At 39.2% G+C, this 22,668-nt stretch overlaps 1 protein-coding gene and 1 pseudogene across 1 annotated transcript; both read left to right on the top strand.

Annotated features, from left to right (window-relative positions):
- Positions 1–1,903: 1,903 nt before the first annotated feature.
- LOC148854460 (protein HAIKU1-like) lies at positions 1,904–2,759 on the top strand (annotated as a pseudogene).
- Positions 2,760–4,706: 1,947 nt separating this feature from the next.
- Positions 4,707–21,919, top strand: LOC148854459 (Transducin/WD40 repeat-like superfamily protein). Its single transcript, XM_088983411.1, has 15 exons — positions 4,707–5,086; positions 5,202–5,366; positions 5,778–5,878; positions 6,573–6,679; positions 8,557–8,592; positions 8,742–8,827; positions 10,122–10,189; positions 10,271–10,384; positions 10,491–10,616; positions 18,866–19,009; positions 19,818–19,926; positions 20,008–20,144; positions 20,281–20,316; positions 20,402–20,495; positions 21,534–21,919. Exons 2-14 carry the CDS (start codon positions 5,204–5,206, stop codon positions 20,492–20,494), a joined length of 1,320 nt encoding a protein of 439 aa, XP_088839537.1. The 5' UTR covers positions 4,707–5,086; positions 5,202–5,203; the 3' UTR covers position 20,495; positions 21,534–21,919.
- Positions 21,920–22,668: the final 749 nt, after the last annotated feature.

Below are 22,668 nucleotides of genomic sequence, written 5' to 3'. Positions count from 1 at the left end.
AATTGATAGAACTTCATATCTAATTATTAATACATAGATTTTATTTGAGATCTGCATTGATTCATGAGAGGTCGAGATTGAGAGTGTATTCAACGTACATTTGTCCATGAAATTGGTTAGAACTTAACGACAGTGACAATCATACTTAGGCCATGTTTGGGAGTGCTTATTTGGATCATTTAGCACTTATTGGTATTTGGGAAATAAGTTTAAAATAAGGGCTTATTTTTTTAGCCCAAATTTTCAGCTTTTTAAGTGCTTATACAATAAGCACTTATTCAACTTTTTTCTTCCAAAATTATCCCTAATTGAATTTTAAAATACCACTTATAAAATTATCCATAGTTGAATTTTATAAAAGTACTTTTATGAAATCACTTTTATAAAAGCACTTTATGAAAGTACTTTTACGAAATCACTTTTATGGAAGTATTTTTACAAAAGCACTTTTATGGAAGCACTTTCACGAAATCACTTGCTTTCATAAAAGTACTTTTATAAGTGTTTTTGTAAAAACACTTTCAGAAAAAAAAAGTGTTTTTATAAAATTACTTTCATAAAAGTAATTTAATAAAAGTGCTTTCAGAGGGTATATTTTGAAAATTTGAAAGAAAACGAATGACAAATTTGTCACAAATGCTTATTAGAGAAAATGACTACCAAACGCCCAATATAAAATAAGTACTTATTTTAAAAAATAAACACTTGAAAAAGTTAAGTGCCAAATGCAAATAAGTGCTTATTCAAATAAGCACTTATTTTTAACTTAAGCATTCCCAAACATGGCCTTAGAGTGATAGAAACACATACAATGGCCTTTTAAAAAAAGTCTTCAAAAAAATGGATAGAAACGTATACAAGAGTTGTATCAAATTGTAGATTTTCACAACACATTGATAAAAGAAAAAACTCATTACATGTATAATTTGTAAGCTAATTCTTCCCATGCTAATTTGACGCTTGGCCTCCTATTATGTTCTATAAAAATACATTTTTCTTTTTGTCATTTACTTCTAATCTGAAATGCTTGTTGTTTGTTTTCTAGCTATTAAGAATATATGAAGACTTGAGAGAAGCATTTATATACATATGATATGAAAAAGATATGATATTAGAAAAATTTACCAACTTATGAACCAGTATCATAGTAGAGGTGATCAATCATGGGGTATTGATCAAAATTCATGAGATTAAAGCTCTTTAGGCACCATGTCTTTCTGGTATTATAGATTTTTCCATATTTAGACATAAACTTTTTTATTTGGACTTTGGCATAAGTTTTTAGCACTTTGTGTTCATGTCCGGCTTGGGCTTACGCCTGCAACAGGTTCACAAATTTCTCAATTAGGCTTTGGCCCAAAACTTTAGGCCTGCTTGCCCATGATTTATTTATATAATACATATATACATATATGCTTAATTTTATATTATATATAAATGTTATAAAATGACATATATGTCAAATATTTTATATTTATATAAAGGGAAAATTTTACATTAATACCCTGAACTTAGGGAGGAGTAGTGTCAAGTTAATATTCGGACTTTCACTTCAAACATGTCAGAGTAACCAAACTTTTAAAAAGTGTGAAGTTGGTCTCTGCCTTTACTAACAACCAAGTTATATGATCAAGTGGTGACATATGCAATTTAAAATTTTTAAAAATGTCAAAACCATCTTTCAAAAGAAAATACTGTTCATTATCTTCTACATTAAAAATTTCACGATAAACAATAAACTACAGTAATTCAACACGGTAATATGGAAATACAAGCTTGGGTCGTTAGACTCAAACCTTCTCTCTCTCTTAATAATCAAGCGGCACTTGATTATTAAGAAGAGCCCTATGCATTAACCGTGGGGGTGAACAATTCGTCCCACCCATTTCGGTAGCCATACTGAACATCTGGGGTGAACAAGCGGGGGAAGAACATTAAGAAGAACCATATGCACTAACCGAATTTTGCAAACCCTAAGCAACAACCTCAGCCACAGGTTTACAATATCAGCAAGAATGAGTTCCGGAGTATTGTTCAGCAGTTGACAGGTTCACCCTCATAAGACCCTTTGCCTCGCCCCCACAAAATCCGCCCAAACCCCTGAGTATGCATTTGCAGAAGATCCGTCCACCTCCATTGACACCAATTAACCAACCCCAGATCCCTCCTGCACCGTCTCCTCCTCCCTCTTTCAACAGTAATTTTGTCAGACCCGGTCATCTTAGTCAACCATTGGCGTCGCCGACACCACCACCGTTTACTCCCAGCGACTCGATTTGGTCCAACATGGCGGAGTCTCCCATCTTGGCTTACATGCGGTACCTTCATAATTCTATCATTGATTCAGGTCCAAGACAAAGCCCAGTCTAACCTCGTGCTGCGCCCCAACCTCAAGCTCAAACTCAAGCACAAGGTCAAGCTCAGTCCTACCCCTCCGCCACATGCGTTCCCTTCGCCACGGGCAAATGGTCCTGGCCTTTTGCTTTCTCCAACTTTTCCATTTCCCTTGCCATCCTCAAGCTCACTCTTGAATCTTCTGGTCCCCTCGCTCCCCCTATCCTTTGCCTTCCGGCCCTTCCCTTGGGCTTCAGACTTCCAGTAGCCTATCTCACCCAACTTCTCTTTCTCACCACCAATTAGGGATTTTGGGTCCTGAGCCACAACCCCCATTTTCCCCAGGTTTTTTCCCACCTTCTCCTTTGGGATTCTTCCCTATTTCAAGCCCTATATGGAGGAATCTATAGTGTTTTTCCATGACCATGAACACATGTTTGTCAGCTAGTGAAGAAGTCTATCGTTCTTATGAGTATTGCTGACTCAGCTCCTAGTAGATTGGAATTGTGCTGTAACGTATATCAGTGCAAAAGGTCTTCAGAAATTTCTATCCCTGTTTCCTTTTATTTTTGTTTTATTTACCCCCCTTGCTTGATTGACTATAGGCCCTTAATCCATAACCAACTTGATATTGGAGGTGGTTATCGGTTAGAGATTGGATACCAATCATACTAAAATTAGATGATAGGTAAAGGGTATTTTTGTCATTGAAAGTTTGGGAATTAATTTGACACTACCCAAAATTTAAGGTAATGGTGTAAAATTTTCACTTATATAAATTATCATAAATTTTATTCATATACATGTTTTTATATACTAAACCTAATGTATTTAATGATTTATGGGGTTGTTTGGAATTGATGTTGTTTCTCTAGTGCTGTTTTTTTGTTATATGGTATGTCGCTTTTTAGAACGTGTTTTTTTAATGAACCATAGCTGAACCAAACAGTGAATATTTCTTCATAAAACATATTTTTCATGTGGTGCTGATGTGGCGTCGTTGTTTACGAAAATACATCAATTCTATCCTTTTTTTTGGAAAAGATAAGGACTGTACTACACACAGCGATGGATAGTACGTCCCCAAAAATCCGCAAAACAAATGAGAAGAAAAGGGGGAAGGGAGTTGATACAAAAGTCTAGGGATGGGGTAGAAGAAGAAAGAGCTTCATGAACAAGCCAATATGCCGCTTGGTTAGCTTCTCTAAAAATATATTGGTACCAAAGACCTCCTCCAAATAGAACTCCCCTCCTCGAGCAACAAGAGATGACACCTTTCAAATTACAAGCAACTTTCGCCTTTTTGTTGAGGCACAAGATAACCAATAATGAATTACCTTTGATTAAAATAGGATATTCTTTATAGTTTGTCGTTTGAATATGGGTTTTCCATGCAGACCATGCTTCTGCTTGATTGATGGTAGATGTGCCAAGTTTATATGCTTTAACCGTTAGCACCTGACATAGATGGTTATGAACAATACAAGCCACAAAACATTTTTCATCACTGTTACAAGAGGCATTGAAATTTATTTTAATAGTGCCAAATTTTTTAGCGCTCTAACTAATTGGTTTCTACACTTTGTCAATTTGGGCAATGTCTTTATCTTTGCTCCCATCAAGAAACTCCACAAACATATCAAGAGCCTGTTCCAAAATAATTGGAATGGGAGTTGAAATATTATTCCTATTATTCTAAACAACCCAATGAACAAAAGCTAGTTTTCCTAAAATAAAAGAATATTGTTTTTTTTTATTGTCGACTCTTGTCCATCAATCACTTAAAATTTCACTCTCATTATCACTCTTAGGGGTGGATCTGAGCCGAGTCGAATAGTATGAGGCTCGAGCTCAGCTCGCGAAAGTACTACAAGGCTCAATTCGAGCTCGACTCGATTTGAGAAAAAATGTCTAATAAAAATATAAAATTATATATAAAAATAAATTTTATTTGATATTTAAAAGATTAAGAATTATAATATATATATATATATTCCAGCTTGGCTCATGAGCCGAGCTCGAGTAGCTCGAGGAGTGTTTAAGATAAGCTTGAGCTCGAGTAGCTCGTGAAAAGCTAATGGCAACGGAACAGGTTTAGGGATGGGGAATCCTTAAATTTTCCTCGCTTCAAGTCAATTACTTAAAATTTATCTATTTTATGGACAATTTATAGATAAGATATAGAAATTTGGAGGTATTTTAAAATTGAATTATAATAGTTTAGGGATAATTCAAAAATAAAATTATGGGATCCTAAGATTTTAAAAATTTAAGAAAAATTTAAAAATATTTTACTAATTTACCTTCGCATTTGAGGCGGATTCGAAGAATTATGTATAAAACCCGTCCCTACCTCGTACTCGATTGAAGGAAAAATTATTTTCCCCATCCCCGCCCCCATTCTTATTTAAGATCCGGAAAAACTCGCCCCGTTCGGGGCGGGGCGGGGCCCATCCCTATCAAATGCCATCCCTCACTCCAGGAGTGTTTAAGGTAAGCTACAACGATGCCGTAAAGGTATGATACGGCATACGGTATATTACCTGCAAAAATGCGAGGAGGGTTTTAGGCAATTAGGGAACACTTGGATTTTACATTTTTAGGTCTGAAACAGGAGCAGCAGTAGCAATAGGTAGTTCTCGTCAATCAGGATTTGCTTCCTTGTCTTTCTTCTTATATCAATTCTGTTTCAGCCTGCGTGCTTGCTGAGCAGGGTCTTCTTCTTAAGTACCTCAAAACTGGGATTGAGCAGGTATGGAACCTAGCCTAATCACCATCTCCTCCAGCACGGATGTATCGGCGTTTATTGTTTACTAGTCTCTAGCATGTATAACTTTTTTCCCTTCTTTTTTTGTCACTCCCTGCAGCAATGGAGCTCGATAGTGATCCTATGGAGTCATCAAGGCGGGTTCAAGCTCGCTTTGTTACGAAGCTCCAGCCTCCTTTGAGAGTTCCTCCTGTTTCTATTGCGGTTCCCTCCAACCTTACCAGGATAGGCCTTTCTGCTGTCGTCAATAATCTTCTCAAAGCTGGTAAAATTTCGTGCATCTGTCTTGTTTATCTGTACGAATTTTGCTTCGCCTGTCTTCTGTTGAATAAATGATTTATGGTTGCATTTTCTTTTTTTTTCCCCTGATGTTTTAGTTCAAATTTTTATTGTTAACTATTGGGACTCGTAATATTAGGTTTCTCATCTTGAGATGTTCCTACTGTTTTCTGTAAGTTCAAATTAAGTTTGTAAATAGAACTTTCCCTTCTACTACCTTCAATTTAAGCTCCAGCGGTGGAGATTGACAATGATATTATGGATAAATTTAAAATGCGTTCTAACCATTTACTGACTCTTCCACCTTTTTTCCTTTTCCATTTGGTTGCCTTTTTTTTTTTTATATATGTATTTTAATATTCTTACTGTCTCATGTTTGATAACTTATTCTCATCAGGAAATTCTGACCGGGAACCCCAACCTTTTGATTTTCTCATTGATGGTGAGTTGGTACGAATGTCACTTGAAGAGTTCTTGCTTACCAAAGGCATTTCTGCGGTACTCGTCTTCCCTCAATGTTGCTTTTTATTCAATTACTAATATAGATTATTTGTCATATACATATCAATCTTTTGGCCATTTCTACATCCCCATCCATCTCAATACACACACACACACACACAGAAATGTGGATTTCATGCCTCATTAATACTTTTTATAAAATATTGATTGCTCTTGCCGATTAAAAAAGAAACTTCTTACATAGTCAAGCATTTGAGAATTCTACATATACGTTCACATTATTAACCATGTCATATGAGGATTTTTTCTAAATCTAAAATTCTAAAAATGTTACTTTAGTGGTATTATTCCTGCAGGTCTTGTTTTTTGTCCAGTAGCCAGACCAAAAGCATGCATTAATTACACAAATCAAAGAAAGTGACATGAGTACACAACCTTCTTTCCATACAATGGGTGAAAGATCAAACAGCCATACTTGACCAAAATCTCAAGATGGAATCAAAATCAGTGGATGTATCGTTCCACTAAGCATTTCTATCTTGGTTTTACATGTTTTAAGCTTGGACCTCTGGATATTTTTATTGATACATTTTCTTAGAAGAGAAGAAATCATACAATTCAAATTATAACACATCTGTCTGTCTTTATGTTAGTAGTGAAATTTTACCTATAATATGATTTTAGTATTTTTCCCAGCTAGTAACTGGTACCTTCTTGATATATATTACAGGAGAAAACACTTGAAATTGAATATATAAAGGCAGTAGCCCCACGAAAACAAGAAGAACCTTGTTTACATGATGATTGGGTCAGTGCAGTCAGTGGTTCCAATCCTAGGTAAACTTTTGGATGGTTAATAAGATGCAACAGCATGATTCCTATTTCACCATCCATATTTAGCTTCTTTGACTGAAAACTTGAAATTTCTGATTTGCTTCATTGTTCTATTATAACTGTTTGTGTCTTAGTCACTCTAGAATTTATTAATTTTAAATCTTATGTTTTTATTGATAACAAGAAGCAGGAAGATGTTCTTGCATAGACTTTTCTTTTAATTATTAACCATGTCAAAGGGACCCATTAAAGTAATAAAAAGCTTCTAGTTAACCAATGAGGTAAAACCAGGTCTAAAGATTCTTCAAAAGAGTAGGTCAAGGAGATCAGAACAGAAATAAAAGCATTAGTTATCCTGAGAAATGCTTCGAAACACAAATCTGCTATTCCTACATCTTCTCTAGATGGAAATCTGTCCTGAAAGGGCTCCGTTCATTTGCTTCTCCACTCACTATTCATTGGGCAAATTTCAGATTAAAAACTCCTGTCCGTGCAAAGCAAGCATGTCTTTGTGGGCAGTTTTCAAATTAGAAATATTTTAAAATATGGATGATGGCTAATAAAACTCATGGAAGATGTCAATACATGGTAACTGTTGAGGTCTAAGTTGACATGGACTGGGTAATGAACACATAAACCAATCAAAAAGGTCCCCTACCTGAGGGAAAACTTTGGCGGACTACAAAAATTTTTCCCCTATCTGAAGGTTCAGATTGGTCACATTATCCTTTCATAGGGTAGAAATATTTTGTAGCAGTAAATTGCATAATTGTAGTCTAGAGTATCTTTCTAGTGGTGCTAATTAAATGAATTTGAAATTTGTATGTTTGCCACAGCTATATGATGTGAGGGAGGCTGGATTCTTCCCGTTCTGGTTTAATAACTTGGCAACTAAGTGAACCTGTGAATAAGTATTTCAATGGTTTCTTTGATATTTAAAATGCAATGTCTTCCTCATGCAGCCAATTCCATATGGTTGGGATAAGGCTTAGATGATTATGATGAATGTCTTCCTCATGCACTGGGAAACTGCATGTGTAGGACTATTGAGCAATGGAAATGGCTATAAATTGAACTTTAGATTAAGTTAGTCAGGTAAAAATTCCTGCATGTGACTTGTCAAAAAAAGAAAAAAATCCTGCATGTGTCATTGATAAGGTTCTGCAATTGGTTCAGAGTTTTTGCAATGTTAAAGGTACCAAATTCATCTTCAGTTTTTGTGTTGTAGATAATGCAAATTTCTATGGCATTATTGTTTTAATGGAAGATGTGATTGTCGCCCAAAAATCTCTTACACCATCAAGCACTCCTTGCTATTGTACCAAGAATGTTTCAGAGAGAAGCTATTTGACCCATGTATTTCCTGCATATTTATATTGAAGTGGTATAGAGTTCATATTAGAATTTTTATTAATTCATTCTTCTCTTGCAGATTTTGGTAAATAAGGATGCTAAGCATTATTTCTATTTTCACTTATTTGTTAGTTCCTTTTGTTTCTTTTGCAACTTTTGATACTTATCTGAAAGAAAGAGAAATGTTGCTGATTGGTTCCTGCCAGAAAAGAGTGGGTAATGTTTTTGAGTGGTGGTGGAGCATGCCTTTCTCCATTTCTGATTGTTTTTTCCCACTAACTGATTTGTTTTTTCTTTTTTTTTTTTTAATTCTTTGAAAGATGAGAAAGATTCTCCCTGTACCTTTGTTCTAACCTTAATTCTTTTGAACATCATTATGGAAGATAACTGGTTTTAAAGTAGATATATGCTGGTGTTTGATACAATGTGGAAATAAAACAATTATCATTTTCTTTAACTTCCAGTTAGTATATTTTTGCCAAAAAATTAACTTCAAAATAGCTGAGTTGACGTATATCATGTAACAGGTTTATATTAACAGGATGTTATGACAGTTTTGGAAGGTATACTTTCCAACAATTTTTTGTTCACTTTACCAGTTAAGGAGTGTTGTTTGCTTGTTACTGTTTTCCGTCTTGGCTAGTTATTTACCCAAAGGATATGTGTAAATGCGAAGATTGGATATCTTATGCCAACCTTTAAATCTTTCCAGGATATGGAAGGCTGGTGGATTATGTAGTCATATATTGGAGGGGCATAGTGGTGCAATTACTTCTGTCAGCATAATTGGTCCAACAGGTATATATCAAAGAAAGCTTTCATTTTTTTTTATCAATAAGAAAGAAAGAAAGAAATATTTCATTTCCTGATATGATTATTGTTTCTTTGTTTGTGATGTCCAGTCCATTTAATTCAATTGTTTCCTAATCTTATAAATAGGGAACTCAATTCAAGTAAAAGAACATTTAATTCAATTGTTTCCTCATCTTACTCACAGCCTTCAAGCTGTTTCTCAGTTTCTCTTGTTTCCCATCTTTTCAATTCCTTTCTAGGGTTGGGAGTTCGCTTTCTCATCTCTTTAATAAAATCCTTTTTTCATTATTACTGATAAAATAAAAAGAATCTGTTAGATTTGAGTTGAAACCTAATGACTCTTTTCTGGTGCATAAACTGGACATTACATTAAGTGTCTTGTTTTGGTATCAGGCAAAAGAATGTAAATGTAATGTATGCCATGTTACTTGTCCAAGAATTTGATCCCCCTTGGTATATGTAACTATTATTTCATTGAAGTATAGATTCAGGAGGAAAAGGTAAAATAAACATCCGATACTGGCATCAAAGTCAGCCTGATGAACAAAGAATCTGTTCTGAATTCTTTCCTGAGTTTGGTATCTTTCCATATCAATCTATATCTTGTTAGTTTATAGTTGGAGATATTTGAAGGGAGCCAAAATACTTAATTTTCTTAATGAAATTGGGAGTCTTCAAGGGCATTTTTTTCTTCTTGATTTCCCATAAGTAGCATGAATGCCCTTTTACCATAATGTTGCCATTGTTGGGGTGCTTGCACACTAACATACTTAAGGATTGCCAACGCCTCAACCTTATTGGAACCGCATTATTGTCCCGGCCCAGTGCATGAGGCTCCTGCCAATCTGGGGTCTGGGGAGGGGTAGATGTATGCAGCCTTACCCCTGCAGACACACTGACACAGAGGCTGTTTCCAAGAAAGTGTTAGTCTTTGAAATGGATGTTAGGAAAAAAACGTCTATCCTGGATGGGCGTACCAAGAAAGCAATTGTGGGACAACTGCAAAAGAGGCACATAAGAGGCACTTGTTCAAGTGGGTTGCTTCATGTCATGCTGGGATATTAGAGGCTACTGAAGTCTATATTCCTTGGGATCTGTTGAAGTCCTTTCAGTTGCCATCAGGTTCAAGGTTTTATAGAGAATAACAGTTTTTTGCCTTTATTTCTAGTTTGGCATCTGAGGTTGGTTTCTTTCATTGTTTGTGCTTTAAATTGCTTATTATGTCTGAGCTCATATGGTATATGTTTATCATTGATACTTGTACGGTTGTACCTTGTAGGTGATGATAGTGTTACTGACCTACGAATAGCAACTGCTTCAAAAGATCATACCTTGAGGCTATGGAAGGTAAAAGGAAACTGCTACTATTGCATACTCTGATTCCTGATTTTGTTTAATTCGCTTAATATCTTGTTTTCCTCTTGAAAGTTTGATGCAGGGCAACAAGTCCTGGGTCATTCTATGAAGATTAGAGCCTTCAAAATCCTGCAGGGGCATAAATCATCTGTACAAAGTGTTGCTGCACAGCCTTCTGGAGATATGGTCTGGTTTATCTTCTTGCGTTTTAGCCAATGATTATGTACATAAACTGTACTAGTTTTCATATGTAAAATGATTTCTTTTTTTTTTTTTTCTGTTGTTCGCATAGGTTTCTTCTGGTTCCTGGGATTGTACCATCAACTTGTGGCAGACAAATGAATCTGATACAGAAGGTGATCTAGTGTCTGTAAAGAAGAGAAAAATGGGTTCTGAGGCTGAGGAATCCCAGTTACAGGTATTTATCCTTCTGTTTTCTGAAATGAAGACAAAAAACTTTTGGTATCTCAATCTAGAGTTTCAACATTATTATTCTGATCTGCAAAGTTGAGACTCATCATTTAGAAGGAGTTTCTTTGGAAAGGCTGGAAAGAGACTCACAATATCCTTTAGTGAGCTATCTATCAAAAAAAAGTATCATTTAGTGAGCTGGGGTCAAATCTGCAAACCTCAATCACAAGGTGGTTTAGGGTTAAGACATTTGAAGTTGTTCAACATAGCTTTATTGGGAAGTTGGCTGTGGAGATTCTCAACTGAACCAAATAATCTGTGGAGAAAAGTGATAGAGGAGAAGTATGGCCTAAGGAACAATGGGTGGGATGCTGGACCACCCCCTCAAACCTATGGTTGTGGAGTATGGAAAGGAGTTTGTAAGGCAGCTAGAAGGTTCTCTGACTGCATCAAGTGGGAGATGGAAGAAAAGTGAAATTCTGGTCAGACAACTGGATTGGTGACAGGCCCCTAAAAGAGATGTTTCCTGACTTATACAATGTGGGCTTAGACAAAGAAGCCTTAGTGGCAGACTCATTCAGACTTCAGGAGAATATCATGTGTTGGACTCCCTCATTTAGAAGGAGTTTCAATGACTGGGAAATTCAGCAGGTTGCTGACCTTCTATCTCTGTTACAAAGCCAGCAACTAAATCTCCATTCCCAAGACACAAAAATCTGTAAAGGGACCAAAACTGGAGTTTTCACAGTTAAATCCTTCTATTATAAGCTAGTGAGGACTGAATCTCCTTTCAGGCCATTTGGGGGAATCTAGCTCCTACAAAAATTAAGTTCTTTGTTTGGGTTGTAGCTTTGGAGAGATATTTGTCTAAGGAAATGTTGATAAAAAAGGAATGAGCATTCCAGATATCAGGTGCTGTCTATGTAATGAGGAGGTGAGTCAGTTGGACATCTCTTCCTATATTGTAAGTTTAGTACTACAGTATGTGCCACTTTTTGAAATCCCTGAATCTGAACTGGTGCATGCCAGCATCAGTTAAAGCTCTTTTGGAAGAATGGCATATTTCTGGACTTTCCAAAAAAGGGAGACTTTGCTGGGCTTCTGTCCCTCCAGCAGTGCTATGGGTTGTGTGGTCAGAAAGAAATAGAAGGTTGTTTGAGAAGAAATCCTCTTCTGAAGCTGAGGTCATTAATTTAGCCATAGATGCCATTAGGAGCTGGTTGTCAATACATTCTGATTTCAAAGATGTTACTTCTGATCATACTTTTTTGAGGTCCTTTTTTGTACAGATGCTGGCATCTATGGCTAAATACTATTCTGATCTTGTATGCATAGTGTTCAAAAATACATTGGGTATTTTCATTTCAACCATTCCTTCTCAATTCAACTAGTGGGCAAAGGATATTGCTTTTGGAAAACATGCCTGAAAGAAGCTAAGAAGATTTCCCTTGATATATATTATGATGACTCTATGGCTCTATGACTCCATGTAATTGTGTATGTTTTTCTGTTCTTATTTTCTAAAAAATAACCACTTGCTACTATGTTAGATTTTTCGCAACAATAACACATGACATCACACCCACTTGACATTTGTTATGAATTGACATGCAAGAGTTGAATTTGAGAGGGAAAGAAGTGTATAGGGGTGATGTTATGGACGCCTTCCTCGGGAACACGTACCATTGCCTCCGGCAGCAACAGGCCCTGGGCCCACCGCCAGCAGCAGCAAGGATTCAGTGATGCTCATCCTACCTAGTTCGGCAACAACAGCCTTATCTAGATTAGATTAGCTCATTTTGTTGTTCTTATCTTATTGTTCTTATCTCTTATTCTATCTTGTTAATAGCTTATCAGATTAGGATTAGCTTAGCTTATCTTATCTTGTTAGTAGCTTATCAGATTAGGATTAGCTTAGCTTATCTTATCTTGTTAGTAGCTTATCAGATTAGGATTAGCTTATCTTATCCTTAGCAAGATAGAACTGGAAGTTTCCCTATTCAGCAAGGAGACTCCCTTTGATTAGGACTCTTGTAATCTCCTATTTAAGGAGACCCCATTATTGAATGAGATATCAAATTATTCAGTCAAGAGTGAGTTAGGAGAGTTGGTGATCTCTTGGACAAATCACCGAAGGCGCCAAGATAGGTTCATCACGAGCAGGAAGGAACAAGGGAAAACAGGAGGTTTTCCCCGTGGACCGACCCGTGACGAGATCCTATTCCCGGGCCCTCAACAACTTGGTATTAGAATAAGGTGTCATGGGAGATCTGGAGCAGCTACCTTCCAGGGTCCACGACCTCGAGCACCAACTCGTGGAGACCAGCTCCGAAGTTTGTGAGATCAAGGAAGAAGTGCGAGAACTGCGACGACTAATGGAGATGCTTCTTTCCAGTAGGGAAAGGAACTCTGATGGAGGGACAACAACTAACGATCGCCGGCCAGACCTGCCAGAGTCTTCTGGCGAACAGCAGTTCGTCAGCCATGGAGCAGCCATCATCCCCAAGTACAACAGACTGGAGTTCCCATCGTACAACGGCAACGGAGACCCCCTAGGCTGGTTGTATCGTTGCGAGCAGTTCTTCCGGAATCAACAAACAAATGACTAGGACAAGGTAAGCCTAGCCGCCTTTCATTTAACAGAAGAAGCACAACTTTGGTTTTATCGGTTAGAGCAAGAAGAACCCAGGCTCAGTTGGCCCCAGTTTAAATCCTATTGCCTTCTTTGGTTTGGACCCCCATTGACCAGCAACCCACTGGGCGAGGTAATTAACCTTAAACAGACCGGAACAGTTGCTGAATACCAGCGACAGTTCCAAACCCTCCTCGCGAGGGCATCCTCCGTGCGACCAGACCAACAGGTGGATATGTTCACAACAGGGTTTGCAGAACCCCTGTGAGTGGATGTCGAGATGCTGGATCCCCCAAATTTGGTCACAGCCATGAACTTAGCCCGCACATTTGAGCGCAAGCTGCAGCTTAGCCGTGGAATTTTTAATGTGGGTCGTCCACCGAACTCGTGGGTGACCCCAAGACCAGCAGCAACGACCCCCTCTTCTGCTATCAGCCGGGAAATGAAGCCTCCCACGACCACCACCTCTAGAGCAGTGACAAGTACAGGCAGTAACATGGTCACTCCTCCCATCAAGCGCTTGACCAAGGCAGAAATGGCAGAGCGCCGAGCGAGAGGTCAATGTTTCAACTGTGTTGACCTCTACTCGGCAGGACATAGATGCAAGAGGCTTTTTTGCCTTCTCATAGATGAGCAAGAGGAGGAGGAAGGGGAACCCGTCATATTCGAACCGGAGATCTCTCTCCATGCGATTACCGGTATTAAAACCTCTCAGACCATGCAGTTACATGCATAGATCGCAGGTCAGCCGGTGCACATTCTCGTCGATTCAGGGAGCACACACAACTTCATAAGTGAACATGCAGCCCTGCAGTTAAAACTACCAATGGAACTCTGGTCGCGACTACAGGTAGCCGTCGCAAATGGTGAAAAAGTTCACAGTCCAGGGATTTGTAAGGACGTCCCAGTACAGGTCAATTCTGAACTAATTCTTGTTGATTTATTTGTACTCTTGTTGGATGGGTTCAATATTGTTCTCGGGGTCAAATGGTTAATTACCCTAGGCCCGATTTTGTGGGACTTCAGCGCACTCACCATGACCTTCCACCTGAATGGCAAGCAAGTTTCATGGCACGGTTGCAGGGTTAAAGAAAAGACACCGCAGGTTCATGCACTCCAAACAGAACCGACAACCATGGAAAAACTTCTTGCCGAGTTTTTAGATCTGTTCCAGGAACCGAAGGGTCTTCCCCTTTATCGAGCTTGTGACCATCGTATTCCTTTGGTGGCGGGTTCAGCACCGGTCGTTGTCAGGCCTTATCGCTACCCTCACTTACAGAAGGATGAGATAGAAAAACAATGTACAACGATGCTGAACCAAGGGATCATACGCAAAAGTCACTCTCCCTTCTCTTTGCCGGTTCTGTTGGTGGCGAAGCAGGATGGAATGTGGGGGTTCTGTGTTGACTATAGAGAACTCAATGACCGGACGATCAGAGATAAGTTCCCTATTCCCGTTGTGGACGAACTGCTTGACGAGTTGCATGGTGCCCAATATTTCTCTAAGTTGGACCTTAGGTCCGGGTATTTCCAAGTTCGCATGGCTCCCAGTGACGTGGAGAAGACTGCTTTTCGCACCCACCATGGCCACTTCGAATTTTTAGTCATGCCATTCGGACTCTCCAATGCACCATCTACATTTCAGGCACTAATGAACGAGGTATTCTAGCCCCATCTGCGCAAATTTGTTTTAGTTTTCTTTGATGATATCCTCGTTTACAGCAAATCATGGTAGAGCATGTCCACCATCTGAGGACCGTTTTCGTACTCCTACACCAACACAACTTATTCCTGAAACGGTCCAAGTGCTCCTTCAGGGAACGACAGGTTCTTTACCTCGGCCACATCATCCATGGGCAGGGTGTAACAATTGATAGTTCCAAGATTCAGGCTATAACAGAGTGGCCCAAACCTCAATCCACCAAGGCCCTACGCAGGTTCCTCGGTTTAACGGGTTACTACCGCAAATTTGTACAGAACTATGGAGTGTTGGCAGCCTCATTAACCAACCTGTTGAAGAGAAACTCCTTCCGGTGGGACGATGCAGTTGATGAAGCTTTTTTGTCACTACAAAATGCACCGTCTTCAACCCATGTCCTGCAATTACCTAATTTCGCCCTCGAATTTACAGTCGAGTGCGATGCTTTCGGAGTGGGTATCAGGGCTGTACTACAGCAGCAAGGGCACCCGATCGCTTTCTTCAGCCGCAGATTGGCCGATCGGCATCTGAAGCTTCCAGCCTATGAGCGCGAACTAATCGGCCTTGCCTGAGCCATCCAACACTGGAGGCCGTATTTGTGGGGGCGGTCGTTCATTGTCAAAGCTGATCATTCCAGCCTCAAATACCTGTTAGAGCAGCGTCTCACCACTTCCCCTCAGCATCATTGGGTTAGCAAACTGCTTGGGTTTGACTTTCGGGTGGAATATAAGGCGGGATCCTCTAATTGCACAGCTGATGCCTTGTCTAGGCGAGAAGAAGACGCAATGGTTCTATGTAGCATTTCCCAACCTCGGATCTCTCTGTTTGACGACATTAAGAAGGCAACACCACAGTCCCCGGAATGGTCGCTCTTACTGCAGAAGATCCAGACCGGCACTGTCGACCCCGATTGGTCACTTCACGACGGGTTGGTACTATATAAGGGACAAGTCTATCTTCCAGCAGACTGCCCGTTGATTCCCACCATCATCACTAGCATCCATAACTCCACTCATGAGGGCATTCAAAAAACACTACACCGCGTCCAGACTGATTTCCATTGGCGAGGTATGAAGACTTCTATTCGAGATTTTGTCCATAATTGCTCCACATGCCAACAACACAAATGGGAAAACCTACACCTGGCAGGCCTCCTTCAGCCCCTTTCCATCCCATCGTAGATCTGGGCCGACATCTCCATGGACTTCATTGAGGGACTTCCCAAGGTAGGGGGCAAATCAGTTCTCTTTGTGGTAGTCGACTGCTTCTCTAAATACGCGCACTTCATTCCTCTATCACACCCGTACAGTGCCACTTCGGTTGCTCTCGCCTTCTTTACACATATCTTTCGCTTACATGGGTTGCCGGAATGCATCGTCAGCGATAGAGACCCGGTCTTCACTAGTGCCTTCTGGAAAGAGTTATTTCAACTACACGGCACCACCCTGGCCTACTCATCAGCTTATTGGCCACAAACCGACGGTCAAACGGAAGTGGTTAACCGCACTATCGAGATGTATCTCCGCTGTTTGATAGGCGATCAACCTTGACGGTGGTTGGAGTGGCTTCCTTGGGCCGAGTACTGCTACAACATAGCCTACCATTCCTCCCTCGGCGTGACTCCCTTTCGCGTCGTTTACGGCAGGGATCCTCCCCGCTTGCTGTCCTACGAGCCCGAATCTACTCGCTTGGACGCAATTGATCACTCCTTACAGGACCGCGACGCCCTCCTCGCCGACGTCCGCATGCGCTTACAGCAGGCCCAGCTCCGCATGAAGCTCCACTATGATAAGCACCACCGGGAACTGACATTCGATCTAGGACAATTTGTTTGGTTGAAGCTCCAGCCCTACCGGTAGCGCTCCTTGCACCACAAGGCTGCCTCGAAGCTGGCCCCTAAGTTCTATGGGCTCTACAAGGTTTTGCAACGGATTGGCAGTGTGGCCTACTAACTGGAATTGCCAGAGACTAGCCGAATTCATGATGTCTTCCACATCTCCTTGCTGAAACCATTTACGGGTGTTCCTCCGGACCAAGTTCCCTCCCTGCCACCCTTGAAAGATGGCAAACTGGTCCCCTAGCCTAAAACTGTCACCCACTCTTGTTTCAATCGTGGAATCCTTGAAGTCTTGGTGGAATGGTGTGACCTACCACCAACAGAAGCCACATGGATCCCGTTGACAGAGTTCCAAGCCACATATCCAGCTTTCGAGCTTGAGGACAAGCTCGTAGTCCAGGAGGGGAGTAATGTTATGGACGCCTTCCTCGGGAACACGTACCATCGCTGCCGGCAGCAAAAGGCCCCGGGCCCACTGCCAGCAGCAGCAAGGATTTAGTGATGCTCATCCTACCCAGTTCGGCAACAACAGCCTTATCTAGATTAGATTAGTTCATTTTGCTTGTTCTTATCTCTTATCTTATCTTGTTAATAGCTTATCTGATTAGGATTAGCTTAGCTTATCTGATCTTGTTAGTAGCTTATCAGATTAGGATTAGCTTATCTTATCCTTAGCAAGATAGAACTGGAACTCTCCCTATTCAGCAAGGAGACTCCCTTTCCCTTTGATTAGGACTCTTGTAATCTCTTATTTAAGGAGACCCCATTATTGAATGAGATATCAAATTATTCAGTCAAGAGTGAGTTAGGAGAGTTGGTGATCTCTTGGACAAATCACCGAAGGCGCCAAGATAGGTTCATCACGAGCAGGAAGGAACAAGGGAAAAAAGAGGTTTTCCCCGTGGACCGACCCGTGACGAGATCCTATTCCCGGGCCCTCAACAGGTGAAATGATGGAAGAAGAGTTTTAGAAAAGGGTACAGAAGCTCTTTTGAGCCTGTAACTTATTCTTGTTTTATTACCATCTCAAGCCCATATTTTTATCATGTTTTGTATGGTGGAAAAATTCATCATCTACCATGAAGTAGGAAGATACAGAATTACCTTCCACATAATTGAAACCTAGATCTGTTAGAGGCAAAGCAAGGAATCTTTTGTAGGGAATTAATCCAAGCAATCCTCAAGAACCTTGTAGGAACCCAAAAGCCAAGAAGAACTTCTATCTGATATTTAGATGACTACTTGCACTGCTTTGAGAGGGGAATGCTTTGTAGGCAATTTAGGCCCTTCTGATGTGGTGATGACCGTGATGTTTCCAAAAGAACAAAGAGAAAATAGAATAAGAGGCGTAACTATCTCACCCCATTAATAGAATATTAGGGGCTGTTTGATAGCAGCCAAAAGTGGCTGAACTGAATGACTTATTGCTCTTTCTTTTATTGAATAAGTTTTTAAGGAGGTTGTGAGGTCCTTAATAACTGAATCTGAAGTTGGGATGATTACTGCATCCACAAATATTTTATTATTTAATTATTTTATCCACTAAAAGACAAAGAAATAAATCATTCAGTTCAGCCACTTCAGTTGTTTATCAAACAGTCCCTTGGTAAATAGATTATCCAGTTGTACATTTGTACTATAATAGCATGTTGACTATAATAGTGCAACATTGTGCATGATTAAATATGGATCTGGGAGGTTATCTTCACCTGGTCAATCATTTTTCTAGGTTCAATCATCTAAAATGCCAAGATTCATCCTCCTTGATTTTTAAATTAGTATAACCACGAACCTAAATTTCTATGGGCACCGTTCCCTTGAATTTGAGGATACAAGGATATTTAAAGTAACCCTATTATGTTGTATAATTTAGTATTTATTTATTTATTTTTAATTCTCTTGTGCAGTTAAAACACTTTTATATGCTAATTTGTTAATAGAAATAGCAAGTTTCTAGTGCAGTGTTTCAGGTTAAGATGTTGTATTCTTATTTTGAATTCTTTGATTGGTTTTATAATCTTAATTTTTTTTAAGTAATCCATGCCAAACTAATTTTTACTCGTTATAATGGCTTTCCTTGGCATTCAGGGGGAGGCTGTATCTACCCTTGTGGGGCATACACAATGTGTCTCTTCTGTTGTCTGGCCAGAACATGTGACAATTTATTCTGCATCATGGGATCATTCTATTAGAAGATGGGATGTTGAAACTGGCAAAGATTCTTTGGACATGGTAAGCAGGCAAAGCTTATATTTGGCCTTTTACAGTTAAAATAAAAGTTAGTAGTATACTTGTGGAAGAAACTCTTTGGGTTAGGTCAAGTTCTGAGTCTTGCAATTCCCAGAGAAGCCAATGGTGTGTTGATCCATTGATGGCATATCAGTTTAACATATCTCATGAGAGACCATTTTATATGAATTAGTATCTGCTTTCAGTTTTGCAGTTATATTAAATGCTTGGCTTCAGTTTCTACATTTTGAAGATATGCAAAAATGTTCAGCTTGTTTGATCTTTCTACTTTTAAAGGAGTTGGCATTTGATGATGGGGGTGCACAGTGGGTTTAGACTTCATCTTCTGTTCATGTTTGACACCATATATGTTTCATCTATTATTCACTGAAAAAGATTTGATTCATGCATCACACATGCTTATCATTCCAGATAACTGAATCTATCATCCTCTAGCACTTTTTTGGGAATAGATGAGCCTCAGATTCTGGAAGGAAATTGATATGCAGGTGGCACTCAACCAGTGATTCCTATTTAAACAACCTTTTTAGATTATTCAAGCTTCAAGTAGTGAGCTCTTATTATTGTCCAAAGAAAAGTGCCCCTTTGTCATTAGTCAGGATCACTTGACCATGCGGATATTTGCATGATTTTGTAAATGGCATTTATTGGTTTAGCAAATTTATCTATGAGGCACATGGGATGGAAGGAACCATGAAGTCTCACAATGGCATATTTGGTTTAGGCAGTTTGAGCAGCTTCTGTAGGTGATAGAAAATGATAGTTATAATTTTCAACAATCTCCATGTAGTTCTGTGGCAAAGTCCTCAACTGCCTTGATGTTGGTGGTGAAAGCTCTGCCCTTATTGCTGCTGGAGGTTCTGATCCTATTCTTAGGATTTGGGATCCTCGCAAACCAGGTTAGTTGACAGCAAGATACTCTCTCTCTCTCTCTCTCTCTCTCTCTCTCCGCTCCTCGACTAAATTCATGTTCTTTACAGGAACTTTAGCTCCTGTCTTTCAGTTCTCATCCCACACCTCATGGATTACTTCTTGCAAGTGGCATAAGAAGTCATGGTTTCATTTGCTTTCTGCTTCTTATGATGGGAAGGTTATGTTATGGGATCTAAGAACAGCGGTATTGCCTTTTTTTCCCTTAAAATTTTAGGGATGATTAAATTTAATGAATCAATATTTATCAAAAAAAACTAATAAATCAATATCAGTTTGATTGATCCCCAAACGATTTTTGTTTTTTTTTTTTTTTGTTACAGTGGCCTCTCGCAGTGATAGACTCCCACAAAGACAAGGTATTTTATTCTCCTTTTTGTCTCTTTCTCTGTGGGTCCATGTGGAAGGACCTTCTCTAACGCAATGGTCTTTGCTAAAATACAGGTACTATGTGCTGACTGGTGGAAGAGTGATAGTGTGATCAGTGGCGGTGCAGACTCAAAACTCTGCATTTCTTCTGGAATTTCTATTGAGTGAGGTGAGCTCTATGTACACGTTTATTTTTGCAAATACATCTTGATTATTATCTTTCTTCTCTGTAGTAGTCTATCCTTGTCCACATTGATCTTCTCGGGTTTCTGTGAGGTATGCCGATATGTTGAGAAAGGGATTTCAGTGTTCCTTGCCTTGTAAACCCCCATGACTATATATGCATTACCTCTGGTATTCAGTCCATAGTTGTTCCTGCTCATGCCGTGGATTTAAGTGGAAAGAGGGTCAAGTTGGTCTAACCCAATCAGATTGGTGGGCATAACTGTTACCTGATGCCATCTGCAAAAATAGACAGAAATGCTAATATATGTTGCTGAAAAAAAAACTGCTAATATACGTCAATGTATTCCCATTATTTATCTCCTAAATCCTCTTTTTATAGACGCATCTAACATGGATATACTAAAGCAAAGCCCTCAAGAGGTATTTTCCTTCAAACAAGTGGCTAACCTGATTAAAAAGTAACCTCATATATTTTAGTAACAAACCAAATCCAATTTAGCTTCCTAAATCAAAAAATCCAGCAGAAAGGCTTTCAATACGCGTGGGTCAAATTCTTTCAGATAAAATAGGTTGGTAATCAGAAATTAAATCTAAGTGTCCTGAATCAATTAAAAAAAAATCAACCTAAATTTACCTGTCAAATGTTTTGACAGTACCCCCTAGAAAATAGTGAGCCTATTGAGTTTTGCAGAAGAAACACTTGTTTAGGGCTTGGTAATCAATCCTATTTCATGTAGTTTGGTCATGTTGGGTTGGAGTGGCTTCAAGTTGTGTTCGGGCTGACTGAAATCCGTACTAGACCTAACTTGTTGAAATCTCTAGGTTTGTATATGAAGACATGGAAAGTGATGTTTCTATTTAGCAGCGGAGAAGATAAATTTCATTTTAATTGTAGTTCAACGTTTTTGTTCTTGAAAAATTTCAATTGGCATTGGTTCTTGAACTTAAATGTTTTAATATTTTCTTTTCTTTTTTTTTTTTTTGCTTTAATGGTCATTTGTTTTTCCATTTGTTAATCCAGCAATACGAGTATTTGAATTGAGCATGTAGCAGAAAGATGGAAACATCTCCAACAATGCAAAGCGAAGTGCAGAGCCTACTTGAGCCAAGTTTTTTAATACTATTTATTCCTTGATGACAGAGAATTGAAATTCCGGCCATGATGGAAACATCTCCAACAATCTAGGTTTCGTCAGGCTGATTAAATTTTGCTTGTTGCCATTCTGGCCATGATGAAACATACTGGTGAGATGCTGTTGAGTGAAGATCAGAATCGCGGTAATTGTATTTATTTTAATCACTATCTTTAATTGATAAACTGTCTGAGATTGTTATCGGCCGTGAATTGGTGGATTTGAATTTCATAAAATATTGTATTCTTCTCTTTCTATTAATCGTTTTCTCTTATGATCCTTGTCTTGCGCCTGAAGGGTGTTGAAAAATGAAAATCCAGATGAATTTAAAGGGAGCATTGCTTATGGCTTGGATCAACTGGTTTTGATTTTTAAAGTAGGATTCTAATGTCTGGTATGAAAAGGACAATGCCTATGGGGGAAAGCCTGCTTATCCCCATCATTTGCAAGATGATGGTTTAGGTCCTACAGGTCCCACCATGGTCCATTTAAAATTCTGAAAAAGCTTCATGATGTAGAAATTAGATGGTTAAAAGTTGGGGATTTTTAGCCTGCACTCTACCTCAGAATTCTGATTTATCCCCCCACCCTATAAACCACATCCTGCCCGTGAATTTGGCATCAATCCACGGGCAGGATTCAGTCCACCCCTAAAAAATCCTAGGTCCACCTAGGGGTGGACTGAACCATAAAAACCCCTAAAAGTTATCTCAGGCTATGCACGGGCGCTCTGTTTGGTGGAATCCATCCAATGTTGGGGCACCAGACGGTCATACTGTAGCTACCGTTGTTGCAGTGCTTAACAATCTTGGCTCTTCAAGAGTGAAACTGGAAACTAGACAGCCAAGCTTAGCTTCATGTGGATTATTTCTAGGTTTTGTAGCCTCTGTTGTTGACTTGTGTTTGTTTCCCCTCGGTTAAACGAAAGATCCTATTTTGCTTAAAAAAATAATCACCATTGCAAATTTTGGTTTAAAAAAATTCTATTGGGTGATTTGGGTCATTGTTACGAAGTGCGGTTTA

Source organism: Nelumbo lutea, chromosome 4 (assembly GCF_056320005.1).
Source record: "Nelumbo lutea isolate HS-2025 chromosome 4, American lotus-T2T, whole genome shotgun sequence".
Taxonomy (NCBI): Eukaryota; Viridiplantae; Streptophyta; class Magnoliopsida; order Proteales; family Nelumbonaceae; genus Nelumbo; species Nelumbo lutea.
This window is presented reverse-complemented; position numbering and strand designations above follow the sequence as displayed.

Excerpts from the sequence above, each read along its gene's own strand:
- LOC148854459 (XM_088983411.1), top strand. The coding sequence starts at position 5,204 with ATGGAGCTCGATAGTGATCCTATGGAGTCATCAAGGCGGGTTCAAGCT. Across the intron at positions 10,385-10,490 it reads CACAGCCTTCTGGAGATATG|GTTTCTTCTGGTTCCTGGGA; the intron begins GTCTGGTTTATC and ends TTGTTCGCATAG. Across the intron at positions 20,145-20,280 it reads TATGGGATCTAAGAACAGCG|TGGCCTCTCGCAGTGATAGA; the intron begins GTATTGCCTTTT and ends TTTTTGTTACAG.